Source organism: Somniosus microcephalus, chromosome 1, assembly GCF_052327205.1.
Source record: "Somniosus microcephalus isolate GS21.2 chromosome 1, FLI_Smic_1.0, whole genome shotgun sequence".
Lineage (NCBI taxonomy): Eukaryota > Metazoa > Chordata > Chondrichthyes > Squaliformes > Somniosidae > Somniosus > Somniosus microcephalus.
Window position 1 is genome coordinate 213,645,406 of NC_140987.1, and position 24,609 is coordinate 213,670,014.

The following is a 24,609-nucleotide window of genomic DNA, read 5'->3' on the forward strand; positions in this document are numbered from 1 at the left end:
ACAAAAGACTGCAGGGAACGATCAACAGGTGTTTACTGAATGAGGGTTACTCTAGAACTAACTGTACAGATCACTACTCAGGGTTTATATACAGGTGTGGTCACTGCCGGTACTACAGTATACAGGAGCTGTAAAAAGTAGTTCTCTCCCTTAAAGGTACATACATTACAATTATTTCATTACTGCTGTGGGGCCTTGCTGTGCACAAATTGTCTGCCATGTTTCCTACATTACAACAGTATCTTCATTTCAAAAGTAGTTCATTAGCTGGTTGTGAAAGGTGCTGTATAAATGCAAGTTGTTTCTTTCTTTACCCTGACATTACCTCTTTAACAAATATCCATGGTTTTTCTACACTTCAGTCAATTTTTTATTCTTTCCCAAGTTTTATCTTGAATTCCCACAGTTTTGAGAGTAATAGTTTTCCATGTGGAACTTTATCCAATGACTTTTGAAAGTCTAAGCAGACAATATCATACGGTTTACCATGGTCTAGTTGGGTTATCACTTCCTCAAAAAAATCAAGCAGGCAGGGTCTTCCCAAAGAAGGCTGGGCAGTATCCAGTTTCCCTTTCCTTGGTACAATATCATTGAGTTGTGTGCCATTTCATCTGGGATTGGTGATCCCAGCAGAATACTCATAAAACAGTAAATGGAGCAGGTCAGTTTGTATGTCCAGCAATCCTTGGATTTTAACTAATAACCTTTTGACTAGGTCAATGCTAAAATACTCATGTGTCTTTTAGCTGTGTGTCTTGATTCAGATTCATTGCCCTGAACATGTCAAATTCTACTATGCATTTTCCCACTGCACTAACCACTTCCCTCAGTGGTTTCAATAGTTATCAGCGGAATGCATAGAGTTACATAGTCTACAGCACAAAAACAGGCCAGTTGGCCCAACTGGTCCATGCCGGAGTTTGTGCTCTACACGAGCCTCCTCCCACCCCTCGTCATCTCACCCTATCAGCATATCCTTCTATTCCTTTCTCCCTTATATGCTTATCTAGCTTCCCCTTAAATACCTCTATGCCATTTACCTAAACCACTCCCTGTGATAGCAAGTTTCACATTCCGACCACTCTCTGGGTAAAGAAGTTTCTCCTGAATTCCCTATTGGATTTATTGGTGACTACCTTATGGCTGCTTTATTTGCTTTTTTATGGCCTTATTAACCTGTGCAACAACTGTCGTACAACAGACTGGAAAATACTTAATCAGCATATCTCTTTTACACTATATCAGTTGTACAGGAAGTCCAAACACTTCCTTCTAACAGTGCTCTGGTCGTGTCAAGAGGTTCGAAGCAAACACAAAAACACTGCAACTAAAGCTTCAGAATTACTGCAGAATAATTGAGTTAAAATGGAATTGCAAATACCTGCAATGAGTGGCCCACTGGAAGAGCCCCTGCAAGAGTATTATAGAAAGTACATTAAGAAGGAGCCAGGTGAAGCGGATAAGAAAAGCACTTTGCAGTCGATGCTAAAAGAACTTCTTGAATTTATTCACAGTCGGGACAAGTTGTTTGCGAATTATTTTATCCAGGTGGGGAGTATTGCAGACAGAACCAAAGCGGAGTCAGTCGATGAACTTGATGTGCTCGTTCCCTTGCAGAAGGACAAACTTCAGGTTATTCCAGTTGACAAGAATTTGGATATGTTTACAATTGATGAGTATGTTGATGGTTCGTGGAGATGCCTTTCTCATGATGAAACCATCTTGAAACTGTTTGAGTTGGTAAATGAATACAAAGAAATTTACTACAAGAATGATCTTCGCTTTCAAGGTAAAAGCATACATAACGTTATCTAAAGGAATTATCTGAACACTTTTAGCCAATCAGTTTGAACGTTAACGGGTAAAAATACCTGAACTGAGCCAAACGATGTTAGATTTTCTATTTCCTTAAAACCAGTTGTTCATATTCTGTCATTATTTACATGAAACAAGGTATTTATTACTGTTAAGTCTAGTTAGTATCATAATTAAACTCTTTCCAAGTTTCAGATTTTGATTGCTGATTTACCTGGTCTCTAGATATTGTCTCACTCACCGTCTGTTTAAAATTCAGGGCTTGGGGAAGGGAAGCAGTCAGGCCAGTGTAGTGCCAAGTAAATAGGGCAAAAAAAACCTCACTTTAATAATAGCAAGAAGCTGGACCTTATGGTTAGAGCATCAGTTGCATTGTTTTGCCCCGTGTTACTATCTCCGGCTACTAATCCTAGTTGGTGGGGAACCTCAAACAAACTTGCCAGATTCGCTATAGCCATCCACAGGGAAACCCCGACAAAAAACCACAAGCCCAATGTAAAAGCAAGGACTGGTTAAGTTAAGATGGACCAACTAAACCAGTCATAACATGAAAGAATCCTATTTTGTAATAAAAGAAAAGAAATCGGCTGGTGAGGCTGTGGAATTAGACTAGCTCAAGCTCACTGGGATACAACAGGTGTTACATAAGGAGGGATGGTCCACTCAAACTAATTTAAACTCCCAAAAAGTAAACAAAATGTATGTCAAGTAACAAAATTAAATCAAAACAGTAAGGTCAGGACTACTCAAAGCAAGAAATGAATGCCATGCCCACAAATTACATCGTCCCTCAATTCTGTGACAGTATTCAGGTCCGATCTCGGGCCGCTCTTTATCCTCTCGAGAGGATAAAGAGCAGCCCGAGATCGGACTTGAATTAAAGCAGCGGCAGCGGTGAGAGGATAAAGAGTGGCCCAAGAGCGGACCTGCATTAAAGCAGCGGCGAGAGAATAATGAGGGGCCCGAGAGCAGACCTGAATTAAAGCAGCGGCAGCGGCGAGAGGATAAAGAGTGGCCCAAGAGCGGACCTGCATTAAAGCAGCGGCAGCGGCGAGAGGATAAAGAGTGGCCCAAGAGCGGACCTGCAGTAAAGCAGCGGCGAGAGAATAATGAGGGGCCCGAGAGCAGACCTGAATTAAAGCAGCGGCAGCGGCGAGAGGATAAAGAGTGGCCCAAGAGCGGACCTGCATTAAAGCAGCGGCAGCGGCGAGAGGATAAAGAGCGGCCCAAGAGCGGACCTGAATTAAAGCAGCAGTAGTGGCAAGAGAATAATGAGGGGCTCGAGAGCAGACCTGAATTAAAGCAGCGGCAGCGGCGAGAGGATAAAGAGCGGCCCAAGAGCGGACCTGAATTAAAGCAGCGGCAGCGGCGAGAGGATAAAGAGCGGCCCAAGAGCGGACCTGAATTAAAGCAGCGGCAGCGGCGAGAGGATAAAGAGCGGCCCAAGAGCGGACCTGAATTAAAGCAGCGGCAGCGGCGAGAGGGTAAAGAGCGGCCCAAGAGCGGACCTGAATTAAAGCAGCAGCAGCGGCGAGAGGATAAAGAGCGGCCCAAGAGCGGACCTGAATTAAAGCAGCGGCAGCGGCGAGAGGATAAAGAGCGGCCCAAGAGCGGACCTGAATTAAAGCAGCGGCAGCGGCGAGAGGATAAAGAGCGGCCCAAGAGCGGACCTGAATTAAAGCAGCGGCAGCGGCGAGAGGATAAAGAGCGGCCCAAGAGCGGACCTGAATTAAAGCAGCGGCAGCGGCGAGAGGATAAAGAGCGGCCCAAGAGCGGACCTGAATTAAAGCAGCGGCAGCGGCGAGAGGATAAAGAGCGGCCCAAGAGCGGACCTGCATTAAAGCAGCAGCAGCGGTGAGAGGATAAAGAGCGGCCCAAGAGCGGACCTGCATTAAAGCAGCAGCAGCGGTGAGAGAATAATGAGGGGCCCGAGAGCAGACCTGAATTAAAGCAGCGGCAGCAGCGAGAGGATAATGAGCGGCCCAAGAGCGGACCTGAATTAAAGCAGCGGCGAGAGGATAAAGAGCGTGTTAAGTCTGTGTGTTATATTGCGAATTACTACACAGACCACAAGAGTAAACTTTAACAGGTCTTTACTAGTTGAAGGTCAGGGCGGAACTGCCCAATAAATCATTACACAGCACTTATATACCGGTGTGGTCACCACCGGTATTACAGTATACAGCAGCCAAGATAAAGTAGTGCAACCCTTAAAATAGTTCTCTTAAAGGTGGAACGGTTACATACACTACAATCCTCCCTTTTTAGGTTAACAGTATATATTCCCATTAAACATAACATCATAACATATATATACAACTTCATGTAAAAACAGTTCACAGATTCAGTCTCTCTGGAGGCTTCCTGACTCGGTCCGGATAACGCCTCGGTGGTGTAGTAGTTTTCGGTGGTGTAGTAGGTTCTTTTGGCAAGGTCGATTCGGCTTGAATGTCAGTGTCGGGTTCATCTGGTTCCAGTACCACCGGATCGGAGGTAGATACTATGGGTATCTCTGCTTCATGATTAGGCATATAGAGTTGTGGTGTAGATTGTCCCTTTTCGGATGACGCTATGATCTGGTCAGCATGGCGCCTTATTATGCTTTCACCAATGTCCACGGTATACATCAGCGGTCCTAGTCGTGTGCAAATAGTTCCAGGCTGCCATTTCTCGGTACGGTAGTCCCGGGCCAAAACTTGTTGACCCATCTGGAAAGTTCTAGTTGGCCTTTCATTCATGCCTTGAAATTGCCGATTCTCTACGTCCCTTCTGATGTTTGGCTTGATCAAATCCAGCCGGCATCTTAGTCTTCTATTGAAAAACATCATGGCGGGAGTTTGGTTTGTGACCGCATGTGTTGCATTCCTGTACGCCAACAAGAAGTTATCTACCTTATGTTGTAGATTTATGTCTTCATTACCCATGGCCTTTATGGCCTTCTTGAAGGTCTGGACAAACCTTTCAGCTAATCCATTGGTGGCGGGATGGTATGGGGCGGACGTGTAGTGCTTAACCCCATTGTTTTTTAAGAACTTCCTGAATTCTTCGGACACAAATTGCGGTCCATTATCAGAATAGATCTGTTCCGGCAGCCCATTCCTGGCAAATATGGTCCTTAATACTGTGATGGTTTTTTCCGTGGTGGTGGAGGACATCTTTATTACCTCCGGCCACTTGGAGTGTGCATCCACCGCGATTAAGAACATTGAGTCCATAAATGGACCAGCAAAGTCGATATGTACCCTTTGCCATGGAGATGAGGGCCACTCCCATGGATGCAGAGGAGCTTGTGGTGGGGCGTTTTGGACCTTCTGGCATCCTAGACAGCTCTTGGTCATTTCTTCGATGTCTCCATCGATACCTGGCCACCACACGAACGCTCTGGCTAGGTTCTTCATTTTCACTCCACCCAGATGCCCCTCGTGAAGCTCCTTTAGCACTTTATGCTGGAGTTTGGGTGGAATCACCACTCTGGATCCACACATCAAAGTTCCTCGGCACACTGACAGCTGTTCTCTTCTTTGCGAAAATGCTGGCAACAGTGGTTCGCCATGTGCTGGCCATCCCTTCACCGTTAAATCGTAGACTCGTGAGAGTCAGGTCATTTCTTGTTTCCTTTTCGATCGTAGAATTTGTTACTGGTAGACATTCCACTATGGTTGAGTGGAACATCTCCACTGGGTCCACTGTAGGCGCCTCTTCTACCGTTGGCAACAGTAGGCATGATAAACCGTCAGCATTCCCATGCTGTTTTGATCCTTTGTATCCTATGTCATATTGGTGTGCCCCTAGGAAAAGGGCCCACCTCTGTAGCCTTTGCGCTGTCATAATGGAAACGCCCTTTTTAGGGTTGAATATGGATACCAACGGCTGGTGGTCTGTCAGCAGTGTAAACTTCTGGCCCTGCAGGTAATGATTAAACTTCTTTACTCCCCACACCAGGCTGAGAGCCTCCCTATCTATCTGAGCATAGTTGCGCTCAGCGGAGGTCAATGATCTGGATGCAAATGCGACTGGCCTTTCCGAGCCATTTGGCAACTTGTGTGAGAGTACTGCTCCAATACCATAAGGAGAAGCATCACAAGCTAAACGAATAGGTAGCGTTGGGTTGAAGTGAGCCAACACTTCCTCTGAGGTGATCAATGTCTTGCTTTTGCGAAAGGCCTTCTTACAGTCCTCGCTCCACTTCCATGGTACTTCTTTCTGCAAAAGAGCATTCAGCGGGTGCAGCACCGTGGATAGATTTGGCAGAAACTTATGGTAATAGTTAATCAACCCTAGGAACGATCTCAACTGGGATACATTTTCCGGAGCGGGAGCCTTCACAACAGCCTCGATCTTGTCAGGTGACTTGTGCAGCCCCTCCTGGTCAATGACATGACCACAGTACGAGATCCGTTTCTGAAAGAACTCACATTTCTGGCGATTAACTCGAAGGCCATATTCCTTCAACCTGGTGAGCACCAGTTTCAAATTTGCAAGGTGTTCCTCATCGTCATCTCCTGTAATCAGAATATCGTCCAAGTAACATTGAGTGCTTGGAATTCCCTGTAATACCTGCTCCATGGCCCTCTGCCAAATTGCCGGAGCCGAAGCCACTCCAAAAACTAGTCTATTATATCGATACAAGCCTCTGTGCGTGCTGATTGTGAGATACTGGCGCGACTCTTCCTCAACTTCCATCTGTAAGTACGCTTGCGCCAGGTCTATCTTGGTGAAGCGTTTCCCGCCAGACAATGAAGCAAAGATATCCTCAATCCGCGGAAGCGGATATTGCACCGTGTGAAGCACCGGATTAACTGTGATCTTGAAGTCTCCATAGATGCGGACCTTCCCCGGTTCCCCTGGCTTGTTACTCGATGATCGCTTCATGATGGGAACAATGGGCGTGGCCCACTCACTCCAGTCCACCTTAGACAGTACTCCTGAACGTTCCAGCCCTTCCAGCTCAGCTTCCACAGCAGGTCGTATCGCATACGGTACCGGTCTGGCTTTGAAAAATTTTGGGTTTGCATGTTCTGCAATCTTGATTTTTGCCTTAATTCCTCTCAGTGTTCCCAGTCCCTGTTGGAACACCTCTTTAGCCTCATCCAATATTCTGGACAATCGTTCAGGTTTGACATCTTTTTTTCCGGAATCTACCGTTATTGCGTTTAGGGAGTGCCAGTCCATATTTATTTTCCTGATCCACTCCCGTCCCAGAAGTGGTGGACCTCCCTCAGGTAGTACATATAAGTCCATTCCTTGGTGTTCTTTGCCCTTGTGTATCACCTTGACTTTTATCTTTCCGATGGGGTATACTTTTTGCCCCGTGTATGTCTGCAATACTATCTCCGTATCCCGTAGGGGAATATGTTTGAATAACTTTTTGTAATCTTGCTTATTCATGACCGTCAACGCCGATCCGGTGTCCAATTCCATCTTCACTTGGACTCCTGCTATCTGCAGTGTGACCCAGATAGTTTGTCGGTCAGCTTCCTTACTCACGTTGTGAATTCTCAGACTACCCAGTTCCTTGCTGTTGGAGCCTGAATCCGAATTCTGTTCATCCGAACTCTTCTCAGCCACCTTATGTACCTTTCTGCACTTTTCCTGTGGTGACTTTTTGTTGCTGGTCTTCTTTCCTGACCGGCATACTTTAGCTATGTGACCAAGCTTGCCACATTTTCTACATTCCTGGTTTTTAAACCAGCATTGATTCTGATCGTGTGTTGTCTGCCCACAACGATAACATTTCGTTGTACCCGAAGCCATTTGATCTACGCTGAGTACCGCTGCCTTCAGCTGCATTTCCGCAGTGCCTCTCGCTGCGGCTTCGTGCGATGCTGCAATAGAGACAGCCTTATCCAGTGTAAGATCATTCTCTTCAAGCAGCTGCTTTTGTGTTCCTTCTTTCGACAATCCACACACGAATTTGTCTCTCAGTGCCTCTGTCAGGCTTTCCCCAAACTGGCAGTATTTCGCTAGCTTACGCAGTTCAATTAAATACTCCGCGTTGCTTTCCTCTTTCAGTTGCGTTCTCGCATAAAATTTAAATCGTTCCGCTAACATCAGCGGTGTGGGGTTCAAATGATTTTTTAGAACAGCAACAATTTTAGCAAAAGTCTGATCCGTCGGTTTAGCTGGTGATAGAAGATGCTTCAATAGCCCGTATGTCTTCGCACCCATTGAGTTTAGTAAGGTTAGTGCTTTATCTTCATCTGATATTTTATTTGCCTTACAATATATTTCTATGCGTTCTACATACGTGGCCCAATCTTCAACATCGGGATCGAAATCGTTGATGTTACCACACTTAGGCATCTTCGCAACCTTCTTGAGAAACAAAAGAATTATTTTTTTTTTCTTTTACAAAATGGCGGTTTCCCGCGCTTGTCTTCTTCCCCCGCCTCCGAAAATGGCGGCTTCCCGCGTTTGCCTTTCTCCCCCGCTGGCTGTAATGGCGATTGCCGTATTGCTGCGCTCGCCCTCCCCCAGCGGTTTTCAAATCGCGCCTCCCAGCCCCTCTTGCAGTCCGGTCCTTTCCCCCCGGCTGCGGCTGAGTTCTCTGCGGTTTTTTTTTTATTTTCTCCGCGCCTTATGCTGACCTGGTCACTGCGCCTCGCGGCCTCGGTAGCTGCCCGGCCTTTTTCACCGGTCGCGGTCGAGCTCTCTCTCAACGCTGTTGCGTCTCCCAGCCCGCTTGTAGCCCGGTGTCTCACACCGGCTGCCTTTGCAATCACCGCGGCTTCCGTGCCTTACGCTGCCCCAGTCTCAGCGCCTCTGGCCCCGACTTCTGTCCGGCTCTTTTCCCCGGCCGTGGTCGAGTTCTCCGCCCTTATATCTTCTGTTTTTTTTATTTTCTCCCCTACTCACAGTCAACGTGGCCGACTTGCTGCTCGTCGCTGATCGGCTTACCCACCACCGTGATAGAAGGGATGATCACTGCCTGTTGCTGATGGAAGGCTTCGTGTCAGAATTCTTCCTTTTCTCTGCAGACCCGAGTCTTCTCTCAGCAGAATGATGAGGGCGGATGCCTCCTCTCGACGCCCGTTAAACTGCCTTGGATGTATCTCTGCCGCAGGGTAAGATCGTACTCGTCGCCACTGTTAAGTCTGTGTGTTATATTGAGAATTACTACACAGACCACAAGAGTAAATTTTAACAGGTCTTTACTAGTTGAAGGTCAGGGCGGAACTGCCCAATAAATCATTACACAGCACTTATATACCGGTGTGGTCACCACCGGTATTACAGTATACAGCAGCCAAGATAAAGTAGTGCAACCCTTAAAATAGTTCTCTTAAAGGTGGAACGGTTACATACACTACAGAGCGGCCCAAGAGCAGACCTGAATTAAAGCAGCGGCGAGAGGATAATGAGGGGCCCGAGAGCAGACCTGAATTAAAGCAGTGGCAGTGGTGAGGCTGCGATTGAAAAAACAACAAAATAAAAATCAAAGAGTGATGTCACAGGAGAGCAACTTGGTTGGTGAGTATTACAGCTTTTTTTTGCTCTCTAAGTTAGGGAAGGGCTGAGAGCTGAGAAACTGTAACTTGCTACTAGATAAAATAATCAATCAGTAAAACTAAAATATCGATTGAATAAAAGCTTTAACGAATTAATTAATAAATAAAACAAGGTTAGAGATGGCAGGGCAGGTGGTGTGTCATAACTGCAGCATGTGGGAGTCTGTGGATAGCATCGCGATCCCGAGCAACCACATCCGCAGTAAGTGTCTGCAACTCGAGGAACTTCGGCTCAGAATTGTTGAGCTGGAGTCCGAGCTGCAGACATTGCGATGCATCAGGGAGGGGGAGAGTTACTTGGACACCTTGTTACAGGAGGTACTCACACCCATTACAGACATTGTGATGCATCAGGGAGGTGGAGAGTTACTTGGACACCTTGTTCCAGGAGGCAGTCACACCCATTAGGTTAAGTAGTACTTTAGAGTTCATCAGTGGTCAGGGACAGGAGGATATGACTGCGAGTCAGGAAGGTATGGGGAAGCAGGATGTAGTGATGGAGGAGCCTTAGCCCTGGACCTTGTCCAACAGGTACGAGGTACTTGCTACCTTTATGGATGAGGAAAAGAACTGCAGAGAGGATGGGCAAACTGATCATGGCACTATGGTACAGGGGGCCATCCAAGTAGGGGGAGAAGGAAGGAATGTGGTAGGGGACAGTATAGTCAGGGGGATAGATACCATTCTCTGCAGCCACGAAAGAGAGTCCCGAAGGCTGTGTTGCCTGCCCGGTGCCAGGGTTAGTTAAGGATATCTCCTCACGGCTGGAGAAGAACTTGGAGTGGGAGGGGGAGGATCCAGTTGTTGTGGTCCATGTAGGAACCAATGGCATAGGTAGAACTAAGAATGAGGTTCTGCTGAAGGAGTTTGAGGAGCTAGGGTCTAAATTAATAAGCAGAACATCAAGGGTAATAATCTCTGGATTACTACCTGAGCCATGCTGAAATTGGCATAGGGTCAAGTGGATAAGAGAGTTAAATGCGTGGTTCAAAGAGTGGTGTGGAAAAAAGGGGTTTCAATTCATGGGGCACTGGCACCAGTACTGGGGAAAGAGGGAGCTGTTCCGTCAGCACGGGCTGCACTTAAACCGAGCTGGGACCAGCGTCCTGGTGAATCGAATAACTAGGGCTGTAGATAGGGCTTTAAACTAAAAAAAGGGGTGAAGGGGTCAGGTGAGGGGAAATTTAGAAATTTAAAGAGAAAGGTCAAGGCAATAGAGCAGTGTAACGATTTGGGTAAAAGTAAGCAGAGTGTGACAGGAAGGGAGAGAGAGTTTAACGGTAGCAGTGCAGCAGAGAATAAGGTCAAAGCAGGGAATAATGGTAAAAAATTTAAATTAAAGGCTCTTTATCTGAATGCACGAAGTATTCATAACAAGATACCTGAACTAGTGGCAGAAATAGAGATAAATGGGTTTGATCTAATAGCCATTACAGAGATGTGGTTGCAAAGTGACCAAGGTTGGGAACTAAATGCTCCAGGGTGCTTGACTTTTCGAAAAGATAGGCAGAATGGAAAAGGAGGGGGCTAGCCCTGATAATAAAGGATGACATAAGGACAGTAGAGAGAAAGGATCTTGGCTCAGAAGATCAGGAAGTAGAATCAGTATGGGTGGAGATAAGGAATAACAAGGGGCAGAAAACACTGGTGGGAGTAATATATAGACCCCCTAACAGTAGCTATACCATTGGACAGAATATTAATCAAGAAATAGTAGGAGCTTGTAACAAAGGTAATGCAATAATCGTGGGGGACTTTAGTCTTCATATAGACTGGACAAATCAAATTGTCAAAGGTAATCTGGAGGATGAGATCATGGAATGCATTCGAGACAGTTTCCGAGAACAAGATGTTGTGGAACCAACCAGGGAACAGGCTATTTTAGATCTTGTATTGTGTAATGAGACAGGGTTAATCAGCACTCCCATAGTAAAGGATCCTCTGGGGCAGAGAGATCATAATATGATAGAATTTCACGTTAAGTTTGAGAGTGACTTGCCTAAGTCTGAAACTAGAATCTTAAACTAAAATAAAGCCAATTACATAGGTAAGAGGGGCGAGTTGGCTAAGGTAGATTGGGAAAATAGATTAAACAGTATGGCAATAGATAAGCAATGGCTAGCATTTAAAGAAATATTTCATAATTCTCAACAAAAATACATTCCATTAAGAAACAAAAACTCCATGGGAAAAGTGATTCATTCATGGCTAACTAAAGAAGTTAAGGATAGCATTAGATTGAAAGAAGAAGCTTATAATGTTGCGAAGAATAATAGTAAGCCTGAGGATTGAGAAAGTTTCACAAATGATAAAAAGGAAAAAAATAGAATGAGAAAACTAGCAAGAAATATAAAAGCAGATTGTAAGAGCTTCTACAAGTATGTAAAAAGGAAGAGAGTAGCAAAAGTAAACATTGGTCCCTTAGAGGCTGAGACAGGAGAAATTATTATGGGGAATAAGGAAATGGCAGAAATGTTAAGCAAATATTTTGTATCTGTCTTCACAGTAGAAGACACAAAAAGCATACCAAAAATAGTGAGGAACCAAGGGGCTAATGAGAACGTAACGTAATAAATATATGTAGCGAAAAAGTACTAGAGAAACTAATGGGACTAAAAGCCAACAAATCCCCAGGACCTGACGGCCTACATCCGAGGGTTCTAAAAGAGGTGACTGCAGAGATAGTGGATGCATTGGTTTTGATCTTCCAAAATTCCCTAGATTCTAGAACGGTCCCAGCAGATTGGAAGATAACAAATGTAACACCGCTATTCAAGAAAGGAGGGAGAGAGAAAACAGGGAGCTACAGGCCAGTTAGCCTGACATTAGTCATCGGGAAAATGCTGGAATCCATTGTTAAGGAAGTGGTATCAGGGCACTTAGAAAATCATAATATGATTAAGCAGAGTCAGCCTGGTTTTATGAAAGGGAAATCGTGTTTGACAAATTTATTAGAGTTTTTTGAGGATATAACTAGCAGGATAGATAAAGGGGAACCAGTGGATGTAGTATATTTGGATTTCCAAAAGGCATTCGATAAGGTGCTACATAAAAGGTTATTACACAAGATAAGGGCTCATGGGTTTGGGGGTAATATAGTAGCATGGATAGAGGATTGGTTAACGGACAGAAAACAGAGAGTAAGGATAAATGGGTCTTTTTCAGATTGGCAGGCTGTAACTAGTGGGGTGCCGCAAGGATCAGTGCTGGGGCCTCAGTTATTTACAATCTATATTAATGACCTAGATGAAGGGACCGAGTGTAATGTATCCAAGTTTGCTGACGATACAAAGCTAGGTAGGACAGTAAGCTGTGAGGAGAACACAGAGGGCTGGATTTTACCAGCACTGAGGAGGGGGGTTTGGAGGCAGGACTGCTGGCAAAATCATAAAGAATGGGAGCGGGCCCCGAACCCACTCCCAACCCACCTCCAAACAATCTTCCTGTAAGTCGGGTCCCCGATTTGCGCAGGGACCCGACTCCTAGTGGTGGGAAGAGGTTTATAGCTTCTTAACTGCCTGTTAACAGGTAGCTAACAGGCAGTTAAGAGGCTTTTTCCCATTTTGAGAGTTCTGCTGCGGGCTTCCCGACGTCGGGGAACCCCGCCAGGGTAAGTGAGGCGTGCTGTGGGTCTGTTGTAATGTTTGTATATAGATGACTAATGTTTGTATATAGAAATTATTACAGCTGTGAGGAGGGATGATATGTTGAAGGGATCATCAAACGAGGCCATATGGGTCGAATTGAAAAACAAAAAAGGGGCGATCACACTGCTGGGAGTGTACTACAGACCCCCAAACAGTGAGAGGGAGATAGAAGAATAAATATGTAGACAAATTTCTGAAAAGTGCAAAAACTATAGGGCAGTAATAGTTGGGGATTTCAACTACCCCAATATTAACTGGGATAAAATTAGTGTGAAGGGTATAGAAGGTGTGGAATTCCTAAAATGCATCCAGGAGAACTTTTTTAGCCAGTATGTAGCAAGCCCAACAAGGGAGGGGGCGATTCTGGACTTAGTTTTAGGGAATGAAGCTGGGCAGGTAGAAGACGTATCAGTGGGGGAGCATGTTGGTGCTAGTGACCATAATTCTGTTAGATTTAAGGTAGTTATGGAAAAGGACCAGGAATAAAAATTCTAAATTAGGGAAAAGCAAATTTTGCTAAGCTCAGAGGGGATTTAGCCATAGTGGACTGGAAACAGCGACTTGAAGGTAAATCGGTGTCAGAGCAATGGGAGGCATTCACGGAGGAGATCCGGAGGGTTCAGACCAAACATGTGCTCTTAAAGAAAAAAGGTGGGACTAACAAATCTAGAGCCCCATGGATGTCTAGAGACATACAGGGTAGAATAAAGAAAAAAAGGGAAGCATATGACAGATACCAAGGGCTAAATACTCCAGAATCTTTAGAGGAGTACAGAAAGTGCAGGGGTGCAATTAAAAAAGATATTAGGAAAGCAAAGAGAGAGCATGAAAAATTCTTGGCAAGTAAAATCAAGGAAATCCCAAAGATGTTTTATAAATATATTAAGAGTAAGAGGATAACTAAAGAAAAGGTAGGGCCTATTAGAGATCATGAGAGTAATCTGTGTGTGGAGGCGGGAGACGTCGGTAGGGTTCTTAATGAATACTTTGCGTCTGTTTTCACAAAGGAGAGGGGTGAAGCAGACATTGCTATCAGGGAGGAGGAGTGTGGAATATTAGATGAAATAAACATAGTGAGAGAGGAAGTATTAAGGGGTTTAGCAGCTTTAAAAGTGAATAAATCCCCAGGCCCAGATGAAATGTATCCCAGGCTGTTAAGCGAAGCAAAAGAGGAAATAGCAGAAGCCCTGACCATCATTTTTCAATCCTCTCTGGCTTCAGGTGTGGTGCCGGAGGACTGGAGGACTGCTAATGTGGTACCCTGGTTTAAAAAGGGAGAAAAGGAAAGACCGAGTAATTACAGGCCAGTCAGTCTAACCTCGGTGATGGGAAAATTATTGGAAAGAATTCTGAAGGACAGGATAAACCTTCATTTAGAAAGACACGGATTAATCAAGGATAGTTAGCATGGATTTGCTAAGGGAAGGTCATGTCTGACAAACTTGATTGAATTTTTTGAGGAGGTAACAAGGAGGGTAGATTAGGGTAGCGCATTTGATGTAGTGTATATGGACTTTAGCAAGGCTTTTGATAAGGTTCCACATGGCAGACTGGTCACGAAGTTAAAAGCTCACGGGATCCAGGGCAAAGTGTCAAGTTGGATTCAAAACTGGCTCAGAGGCAGGAAGCAGAGGGTAATGGTTGATGGGTGTTTTTGTGCCTGGAAGGCTGTTTCCAGTGGGGTTCTGCAGGGCTCAGTACTAGGTCCCTTGCTTTTGTGGTATATATCAACGATCTTGACTTGAATATAGGGGGTATGATTAAGAGGTTTGCAGATGATACTAAAATCAGCTGTGTGGTTGATACTGAAGAAGGAAGCTGTAGACTGCAGGAAGATATCAATAAATTGGTCATGTGGGCAGAACAGTGGCAAATGGAATTCAATCCGGAGAAGTGTGAGGTAATGCATTTGGGGAGGGCTAACAAGGAAAGGGAATACACATTAAATGGTAGGACACTGAGCAGTGTAGAGGAACAAAGGGACCTTGGAGTGCATGTCCACAGATCCCTGAAGGTAGCAGGTCAAGTAGATAAGGTGGTTAATAAGGCATACAGAATGCGTACCTTTATTAGCCATGGCATAGAATACAAGAGCAGGGGGGTTATGCTTCAACTGTATAAAACACTAGTTAGGCCTCAGCTAGAGTACTGCGTGCAGTTCTGGTCACTACTGTGATGAAATATTCCATTCATCACTGCCTGTGACTGTGGTCGGTTTCAGTGTCATTTCCCTTCCCCCAGTCCTCATTGTATTGTTTATTGGAATGTGCTGTGTGTAGGGCTCCGCCCATACCTGGCCCCTTTTGTAAGCTAGCTCAGTCTGGCCTCAGTCTCCAGAAGGAAGATACCTCTCTCTCTTACGTGTTACTTTCTAAGTTAATAAAAGCCTTGTTTTGTTTCGCTAACATCGAGTCTCGGAATTATTGAGGCACATCAATTTTATTAACTTATTTTTCAACACTATGGATCAACTCCTGAAACCCGAACGTTTGGATTTGGATCAACATGCTCCGGACGCATCAGCACGCTTCGGACACTGGTTTGAGTGTATGGAATTCTTCCTGGACAATTCCGCAGCCGTCAAAGACGCTACGGACGCTGCGAGGATGAGACTCGGAATTCTGCGGAATTGGGTAAGCCACCGGGTTTACCCCCTCATCCAAGACGCCGATACGTACCTGGCCGCATGCGACATCTTAAAGGCGCATTACCAGCAGCCTACGAATGAGGTGTATGCTAGGCATCTGCTCGCTACTCGCGCACAGCGACCTGGGGAATCGGTGGAGGAGTTCCTAAGCACCCTGAAAATGCTTGGCAAAGACTGCAAGTGCCGAGATGTAAAAGCCGCAGTGTACACTGACGAGCTTGTTCGCGATGCCTTTATCACAGGCCTCAGGCTCCACTTACATCCGGCAAAGACTGCTGGAAAAAACGGGGTTGGACCTGAAACAGGCTGCGGACACCGCGCGATCCCTGGATGAGGCCCAGAGAAACTCGGACGCCTACTCTTCAGCCCGCGCCGTCCATGCCGCCACGTGTGCACCGAGGGCACCGCCATCTTGGAAGGCATCTTCCCCGCCCGGCAGCCCAACACCGGCGGGGCCCCGCTCTCCCCCCAGAAGCCCTACGACAGCCGCGACGCGTCAGGGACCCAACTGCTACTTCTGCGGGCAGCCAAAACACACCAGAAACCTGTGCCCGGCGAAAGGCACCACCTGCTTTAAGTGCGGTAAGAAGGGGCACTTCGGGAAGGTGTGCAGAGGGAACCCCGCCGGAAAACCAACCACCGGAAAACCCGCCACCGCCGCATGTGCGCCGTGGGAGCGGCCATCTTGGACGCCATCTTGCCCGACCTCGTGGGGTCCGCCATCTTATGAGCAGACAGCGTGGACGCCATCTTGTATCGATCAGGGCCCTACAGTGGCATCGGTCACAGTGGACCAGACCAGGCCGCACCCGCTATCCAAATCAATGGTGGACATCGAGGTAAACGGGTGCCGGGTTAAATGTTTAATTGACAGTGGAAGCACGGAGAGTTTTATCCACCCTGAACTGGCACAGCAACTCTCCCTAAAGGTGGTCCCTGCTCAGGGTACCATCTCTATGGCTGATAAAACCCAGACATCGACCATTCTGGGTTACTGCACGGTACAATTGGGCGTTAACGGAACTGTATACGATAATTTTAAAGTATTAATCATGAAGAACCTATGTGCGAGCGTGATCTTGGGCCTGGATTTCCAGTGCAACCACCAAAGCATCACGCTCAAGTACGGTGGGTCCCAGCCGCCCCTCACAGTGTGCGGTCTGGCTACCCTGAAGGTAAAGCCGCCTTCGCTATTCGCGAACCTTACCCCTAACTGCCGGCCAATAGCGACCAAAAGCAGGAGGTACAGCTGGGAGGACAGGCGGTTTATCGCGACCGAGGTAGACAGGCTCCTGAAAGAGCGCATTATTGAACGCAGCAACAGCCCGTGGCGCGCCCAAGTGGTAGTGGTAAGGGGTAGCGAGAAGAAATGGATGGTGATCGACTATAGTCAAACGATCAACAGGTACACCCAACTAGACGCCTACCCGCTACCCCGCATATCAGAAATGGTGAACCAAATCGCCCAATACCGGGTGTTCTCCACCATCGACCTCAAGTCAGCGTACCACCAGCTCCCTATCAGACCAGAGGACCGCCCGTACACCGCCTTCGAGGCGAACGGACGCCTCTACCAATTCCTCAGAGTCCCCTTTGGGGTGACGAATGGGGTCTCGGTTTTTCAGAGGGAGATGGACCGCATGGTCGATGACCACCACTTGCAGGCAACCTTCCCCTACCTCGACAACGTCACCATCTGCGGCCACAATCAGCAGGATCACGACTCGAACCTCGAGAGGTTCCTGGAAACCGCACAAAAACTCAACCTCACCTACAATGAGGACAAGTGCGTTTTCAACACCAAGCGCCTCTGCATACTAGGCAGCGTGGTGGAGAATGGGGAAATCGGACCAGACCCCGACCGATTGCGCCCCCTACGGGAGCTGCCCCTGCCCAACACTCCCAAAGCCCTGAAAAGGTGCCTGGGGTTATTTTCTTATTATTCCCAATGGGTCCCCAACTACTCCGACAAAGCCCGCCCCCTCTTGAAAGCATCCTCTTTTCCGCTCTCTGCTGAGGCCCACGCCGCCTTCAAAAGCATTAAGCAGGATATTGAGCGGGCCACGCTACAGGCAGTGGACGAGAACACTCCATTTCAAGTGGAAAGTGATGCATCTGACTTCGCCTTGGCGGCCACCCTCAACCAGGCGGGGCGGCCCGTAGCTTTCTTCTCAAGGACCCTCCAAGGGCCCGAGATCAGACACTCCTCCGTGGAAAAGGAGGCCCAAGCCATCGTGGAGGCAGTGCGCCACTGGCGCCACTACTTAGCCGGCAAACGCTTCACCCTACTTACCGACCAGCGTTCGGTAGCGTTTATGTTCAATAATAAACAGAGGGGGAAGATTAAAAATGATAAGATTCTTAGGTGGTGGATCGAGCTCTCCACCTTCGAGTACGACATCATTTACCGGCCAGGGGCCCTTAACGAATCCCCTGACGCCCTCTCACGAGGGATGTGTGCCAGCGCCACCGGGGATCGGCTACAGACCCTCCACAACGACCTCTGCCACCCAGGGGTCACGCGGCTGTTCCACTTCATAAAGTCCCGTAACTTACCCTACTCGATTGAGGAAGTTCGGTCTCTGACCAGGAACTGCCGCACTTGCGCTGAGTGCAAGCCTCGGTTCTACCGCCCAGATAGAGCCCACTTAATCAAAGCTACACGGCCCTTTGAGCGGCTCAGCTTAGATTTCAAGGGCCCCCTCCCGTCCGTCGACCGCAATGTTTACTTCCTGAACATTGTGGACGAATACTCCCGGTTCCCATGCGCCTTCCCCTGCCCAGACATGACCAGCGCCACGGTCATTAAATGCCTCAACAGCCTGTTCTGCCTGTTCGGTATGCCGAGCTACATCCATACGGATAGGGGGGCGTCCTTCATGAGTGAAGAGCTACGCCAGTACATGCTGTCCAAGGGGATCGCCACGAGCCGTACCACCAGCTACAACCCCCGGGGTAACGGCCAAGTGGAGCGAGAGAACGGGACAGTATGGAAAGCAGTCACTCTAGCTCTAAGGACCAAGGGCCTCCCTATCTCCCGCTGGCAGGAAGTCCTCTCGGATGTGCTCCATTCGATACGGTCGCTATTGTGTACGGCCACTAATGCCACGCCTCATGAACGAATGTTTGTCTTTCCCCGGAAATCCACCTCAGGCGTATCCATGCCATCATGGCTCTCCACCCCAGGTCCGGTACTCGTGCGAAGGCATGTGAGGGGCCACAAGACGGACCCTCTCGTGGAGCCAGTACACCTACTCCATGCCAACCCCCAATACGCATATGTCCGGCACGCCGACAGAAGGGAGGACACCGTGTCCATAAAAGACGTCGCCCCAGCCGGCATCGACAACAATCACGGCAATAGCAGCAACAACGATCACAGCAACTCTTACCCACCCACTACTCTTTCATCACCCCCGGAAGAACATCGACCAACGGCACCCCCACCAACTACCCCTTCAACAACCCTGGCGGCACCCCCGGCAGAGACCCAGGAGGCTACCGGGGACACCCAGCCGACACCCGCGGCACCACAACAGCCACGTCGGTCGCAGAGGACTATCAAACCCCCGAACAGACTAAATCTATAGAAGGGGTGAATGTGATGAAATATTCCATTCATCACTGCCTGTGACTGTGGTCGGTTTCAGTGTCATTTCCCTTCCCCCAGTCCTCATTGTATTGTTTATTGGAATGTGCTGGAATGTGCTGTGTGTAGGGCTCCGCCCATACCTGGCCCCTTTTGTAAGCTAGCTCAGTCTGGCCTCAGTCTCCAGAAGGAAGATACCTCTCTCTCTTACGTGTTACTTTCTAAGTTAATAAAAGCCTTGTTTTGTTTCGCTAACATCGAGTCTCGGAATTATTGAGGCACATCAACTACATTACAGGAAAGATGTAATTGCACTAGAGAGGGTACAGAGGAGATTTACAAGGATGTTGTCGGGAGTAGAGAATCTTAGCTATGAGGAAAGACTGGATAGGCTGGGTCTGTTTTCCTTGGAACAGGGGAGACTGAGGGGAGACCTTATTGAGGTGTATAAAATTACAAGGGGCATAGATAAAGTGAACAGAAAGGACATATTTCCCTTAGCAGAGGTGTCAAAAACCAGGGGGCACAGATTTAAAGTAATTGGTGGAAGGTTTAGAGGGGACGTGAAGGGAAATGTCTTCACCCAGAGGGTTGTGGGGGTCTGGAACTCACTGCCTGAAAGGGTGGTAGAGGCAGAAACCCTAACCACATTTAAAAAGCACTTGGGTGTGCACTTGGGATGCTCTAACCTGCAGGGCTACGGACCAAGAGCTGGGAAGTGGGATTAGGCTGGATAGCTCTTTTTTGGCCAGCGCGGACACGATGGGCCGAAATGGCCTCCTTTCGTGCTGTAACTTTCTATGATTCTATGACAGCTGCAGAAGTGGTGTGAAGGATCCAATGGGACACTGGTGAGTATCAGAGGTAAGGAAATGTTGGGAAAGTAATTTTTAATGCGTTTAGATTTTTCTGTAGGTGACAAGCTTTGAAGTGTTTGTGTGGCCTCACCTCATTGGGAGAAGTGACAGATCGCTTCTGTACCCTCACCTGCAGCTTCCATCTGTTTTATCCTAAGGAGAGAGTCATTGGAGAGCCTGGGTACAAGGGCTTACCTTTATACAGTGATTGTCAGTGTTTGACAGCACCTCAATGCTGTCAAACACTGACAAATCATCTGTCAAAAATAAATGCTACATGTCCCTTTAAGAAAACCAGCAGATGAAGCGTCATCAACTGACGTTATCTTTCCCTTAATTGGCCGGCAAGCCTGCAGGGCGGGCTTAACAAGGCCAATCAGGGGAAAATAGCGTCTGTGCGTCGGACGTTGCTGGGGGCGGGACTAGAACCCGGAAGGCAGCAGTCCCGCCCCCAACTCGTCTCGGCAGGTAAAATCCAGCCCAAAGAGTCTGCAAAGGGAGATAGATAGACTGAGTGAGTGGGCAGTAAGGTGGCAGATGGAGTATAATGTAGGGAAATGTGAGGTTATTCACTTTGGTAGGAAGAATAGAAAAACAGATGTATGAAAGACTGGTATTACAGATTCTTAGTAGATGGGAAACATACATATATAAATTCAAGTGTAGCCACTGACCAACTAATCTTACCCATGATCCCGTGTGGGTATGGAAATGTTTAAGACTGTTCAAATGTAGCCACGAAGACAGTTAAGAAGCAGTTTTGACTAAGCTCGGATAACAAACTGCCACAGGCTGCGAATGAAGGTCAAATTGTTAAATAACATATTGTAGGAATGGTCTAATTCCTATCAAAAGACTGAGGTCGACTCAGGCGATCAATCAAAAGAAGTTTAATGTAAAACTAACTGAGTTTAACAGACAAATGCAAGAGAACTACGGATACAGGTCTTTACAGTTCGAAGGCTCCACGAGGACTGCTAGGGCGGTCTCTTCGACGGCGTCATGACGTCATCACGTTTTTCCTGCCGTTGGAGGATCACGTGATTAACGGCATGATGTCATCGCGTTTGCCCGCGCTCTTAAAGGGACCGCGCTCTGTACATGCAAACAGTATATACAAAGATACAGGTTCAGGCTGTAGCTAACAGATTGTTAAAGGGTATTATGTACAGTTGTTCAGAGTCCCTTAGTGGCTCTGCCACATGCGCCCCCCCAGAATTGTCTTTAATGGAAAAAGTCAAACGGCGAGGAGGCCTGACAAGCCTGTCAGAGTGACTTCTGTACTCCTGAAGTGGAAACTGCTGGACGGCGGGCGGGCTGTCAGGTGGTTGCGCTTGTCCTGGCACGGCAACTGTGGGCGGTCGACCACGTCTTGGCAGCTGTGCGGTCTCGACAGGACGGTCAAGGTCCAAGTGTGCCGGTTTCAAACGGTCCACCGAAATGTCCACCAAGAAGCTTTTGTCTCCTGCCTCTAGCACACGGAAAGGACCAGTGTAAGGGGCCTTGAGCGGATCCCGATGAGCATCGTGGCGGATGAACACATATTCGGCGTTCTTCAGCTTTGCTGGGACCTGTGAGCTCTGAAAGCCATGCTGCGATGTTGGTACTGGTGCGAAACACCTGGCTGCCTCCTGGTGGCTGATGAGTTGGTCTGATGCGGACCATGGCTCTGTTAGAGTCGGAAGGAAATCCCCTGGTACGCATAGTGGCTGGCCATAGACGAGCTCTGACGAGGACGAGTGAAGATCTTCCTTGGGTGCCGTGCGAAGACCCAACAGGACTCATGGTAGCCTGTCCGCCCATCCAACGCCTTGGAGGCTGGCCCTCAGTGCGGCTTTGAGCGACCTGTGAAATCGTTCGCACAGGTCGTTCGCCTGTGGATGGTAGGCTGTGGTGCGATGTAGCTTGATGCCGAGCCCCTGAGCCACTGCGTTCCAGAGCTCAGAGGAAAACTGCGGTCCACGATCAGAAGAGATGTCCGCAGGTACCCCGAAACGGGCGACCCAAGAGGAGATGAACGCCCTGGCTACGTCTGCCGAAGTGGTGGATGACAAGGGAACTGCCTCTGGCCATCTAGTGGTGCGGTCTACCATCGTTAGGATATGTGTAAACCCATGGGAAGGTGGAAGTGGCCCCACCAGGTCCACATTCACGTGATCGAACCGCCGCTCCGGAACAGCGAAGGTGGCCAATGGAGCTTTGATGTGCCGCTGCACCTTGGCCTTTTGGCAGAACACGCAGGTGTTGGCCCAGTCGCGGACATCCATATGCATGCCCCTCCAAACGAACTTGGACGACATTAGCCTTTGCGAGGCCTTCATTCCAGGGTGTGACAACCCGTGTATGACGTCAAACACTTTGCGGCGCCAGGCGACCGGCACGATAGGGCGAGGATCTCCTACGGAGACGTCACAAAGTAGCGTGGTGCCTGCGGCATGGAATTTGACGTCGGCCACTTGGAGACTAGAGGGGCTGGTTCGGTAAGCCTGCACCTCCGGATCCGAGGCTTGATCTGCGGCCATGAGGGCATAGTCGATGCCAAGCTGGACCACATGAATGGTCACGCGGGAGAGGCAATCTGCCACCAGGTTGTCTTTACCGGCCACGTGCTGAATATCTGTAGTGAATTCAGATATAAACGTTAGCTGACGTTGTTGTCGGGCTGACCACGGTTCGGCGGTCTTGGCCATGGCGAAAGTTAGTGGCTTATGGTCCACAAAAGCGGTGAAAGGACGTCCTTCCAACAAGAACCGGAAATGGCGGTTGGCCAGAAAAAGAGCCAGCAACTCCCAGTCGAAGGTACCGTACGCTCGCTCGTTCCGCCATAGTTGACGGCTGAAGAACGCCAGCGGTTGCCACGTTCCGTTTACCCACTGTTCTTGTGCTGCACCAATGGCGTAGTCTGACGCATCGGTGGTGAGGGCAATGGTGGCTCCTGGCAGCGGGTGCGCCAGCATGGTCGCGCTGGCCAAGGCACTTTTGGTGTCAACGAGAGCACGGTCCATGTCGACCATCTAACTTATTGGATCCTTGCCAGACTTGCCCTTGAGGGCCTCATAGAGGGGCTGCATGAACAGTGCTGCCTTAGGCACGAAACGGTGGTAAAAGTTTACTATACCGAGGAATTCTTGCAGGGCCTTAATATTCTGTGGGCGTGGGAAAGATGTTACTGCCTCCACCTTGGTTTGCAAAGGAACTGCTCCTTCCGAGGTGATGTGATGCCCCAGGAAATCAATTTGTCACAGGCCGAACTGACACTTGGCCGGGTTGATGATCAGGCCGTGTTGGCTGAGGCGCTGAAAAAGGGTGCGTAAGTGACTGATGTGCTGCTCCCTGTTAGGGCTGGCGATGAGAATATCATCCAGGTAGACGAATATGAATTTGAGGTCCCGGAGTACGGAGTCCATCAGGCGCTGGAAAGCCTGGGCAGCGTTCTTCAGTCCAAACGGCATCCGCAGAAATTCGAAAAGGCCGAATGGGGTGATGACTGCAGTTTTCTGGACATCTTGTGGGTGCACAGGGACCTGGTGGTAGCCATAGACAAGGTCGACTTTGGAAAAAATGGTATTTCCCGCCAAATGGGCAGAGAAATCCTGGATATGAGGGATCGGGTACCGATCAGGAGTAATGGCGTCGTTGAGGCGTCGGTAGTCGCCGCATGGCCGCCATCCACCGCCAGGTTTCGGGACAATGTGGAGAGGCGATGACCAGGGACTATTCGACCAGCGAATAATCCCTAACCGTTCCATTGTGGCGAACTCCGCTTTCACGGCCGTGAGCTTGCCAGGTTCGAGGCGCCGGGCCCATGCGTAGGCCGGGGGGCCAGTAGTGGTGATGTGGTGTTCGACACCATGTTTCGTGGCCGTAGAGGAGAAGGTGGGTCTGGTCAGGTCTGGGAATTCGCCTAGCAGGCGAGTGAACTCATCCGGAGTCGGGAAAGCACAGGAGACGGTGTGCGACATGGCGTTACTGCAGTGGCAAGGGATAGAGTGAAACGTGGCTGCATTGATTAACCGTCGGTTCCTGACATCGACCAGGAGGCTGTTGGCGCACAAGAAATCCGTACCGAGGATGGCTTGAGAGACTTTGGCCGTAACGAATTCCCAGTAAAACTGCTGGCCGCCGAAGCACACCTGGATCCGCCGTCTGCCGAAGGTCCGAATAGCCCCGCCATTAGCCGCCTCGAGGGAGAGGCCGTGCCTTCCAGCCTGTACATCAAGAGCTGACGCAGGTAGGATGCTACACTGCGCCCCGGAGTCGCATAGGAATCGCCGACCGGAGAAGGAGTCGGTGATAAACAGGAGCTTGCCTGAATTTCCGATTGCCATCGCAGCCGCGGGGCACCCGTTAGACCCGATCCTCTTTTGGCAGAGTTGCTGGGCTTTTTTGGGCGAGAAGCTGCAGGGAGGGCAGCAACATCATGCTTTCACGCCAAAACGGGCGTGGTAGAAGCACAGCCCCGTGGGTTGAGGAGCTAGGGCGGTGTCTGTGGGGGATGGGCACCTCGTGGCAGCGCAGTACTGCTGCGTAACCACGAAGATCTTGT

The 24,609-nt window shown here is 48.6% G+C and overlaps 1 protein-coding gene across 1 annotated transcript in view; it reads left to right on the top strand.

The window, feature by feature from the left end:
- The first annotated feature begins 1,059 nt into the window (after positions 1–1,059).
- LOC147124574 (uncharacterized) overlaps positions 1,060–24,609 on the top strand; it is a 39,972-nt gene continuing 16,422 nt past the window's right edge. The window contains exon 1 of the mRNA XM_085989597.1: positions 1,060–1,789. Coding sequence (XP_085845723.1) covers positions 1,366–1,789 — 424 coding nt within the window. The 5' untranslated portion in view covers positions 1,060–1,365. The remainder of the gene's footprint in view (positions 1,790–24,609) is intronic.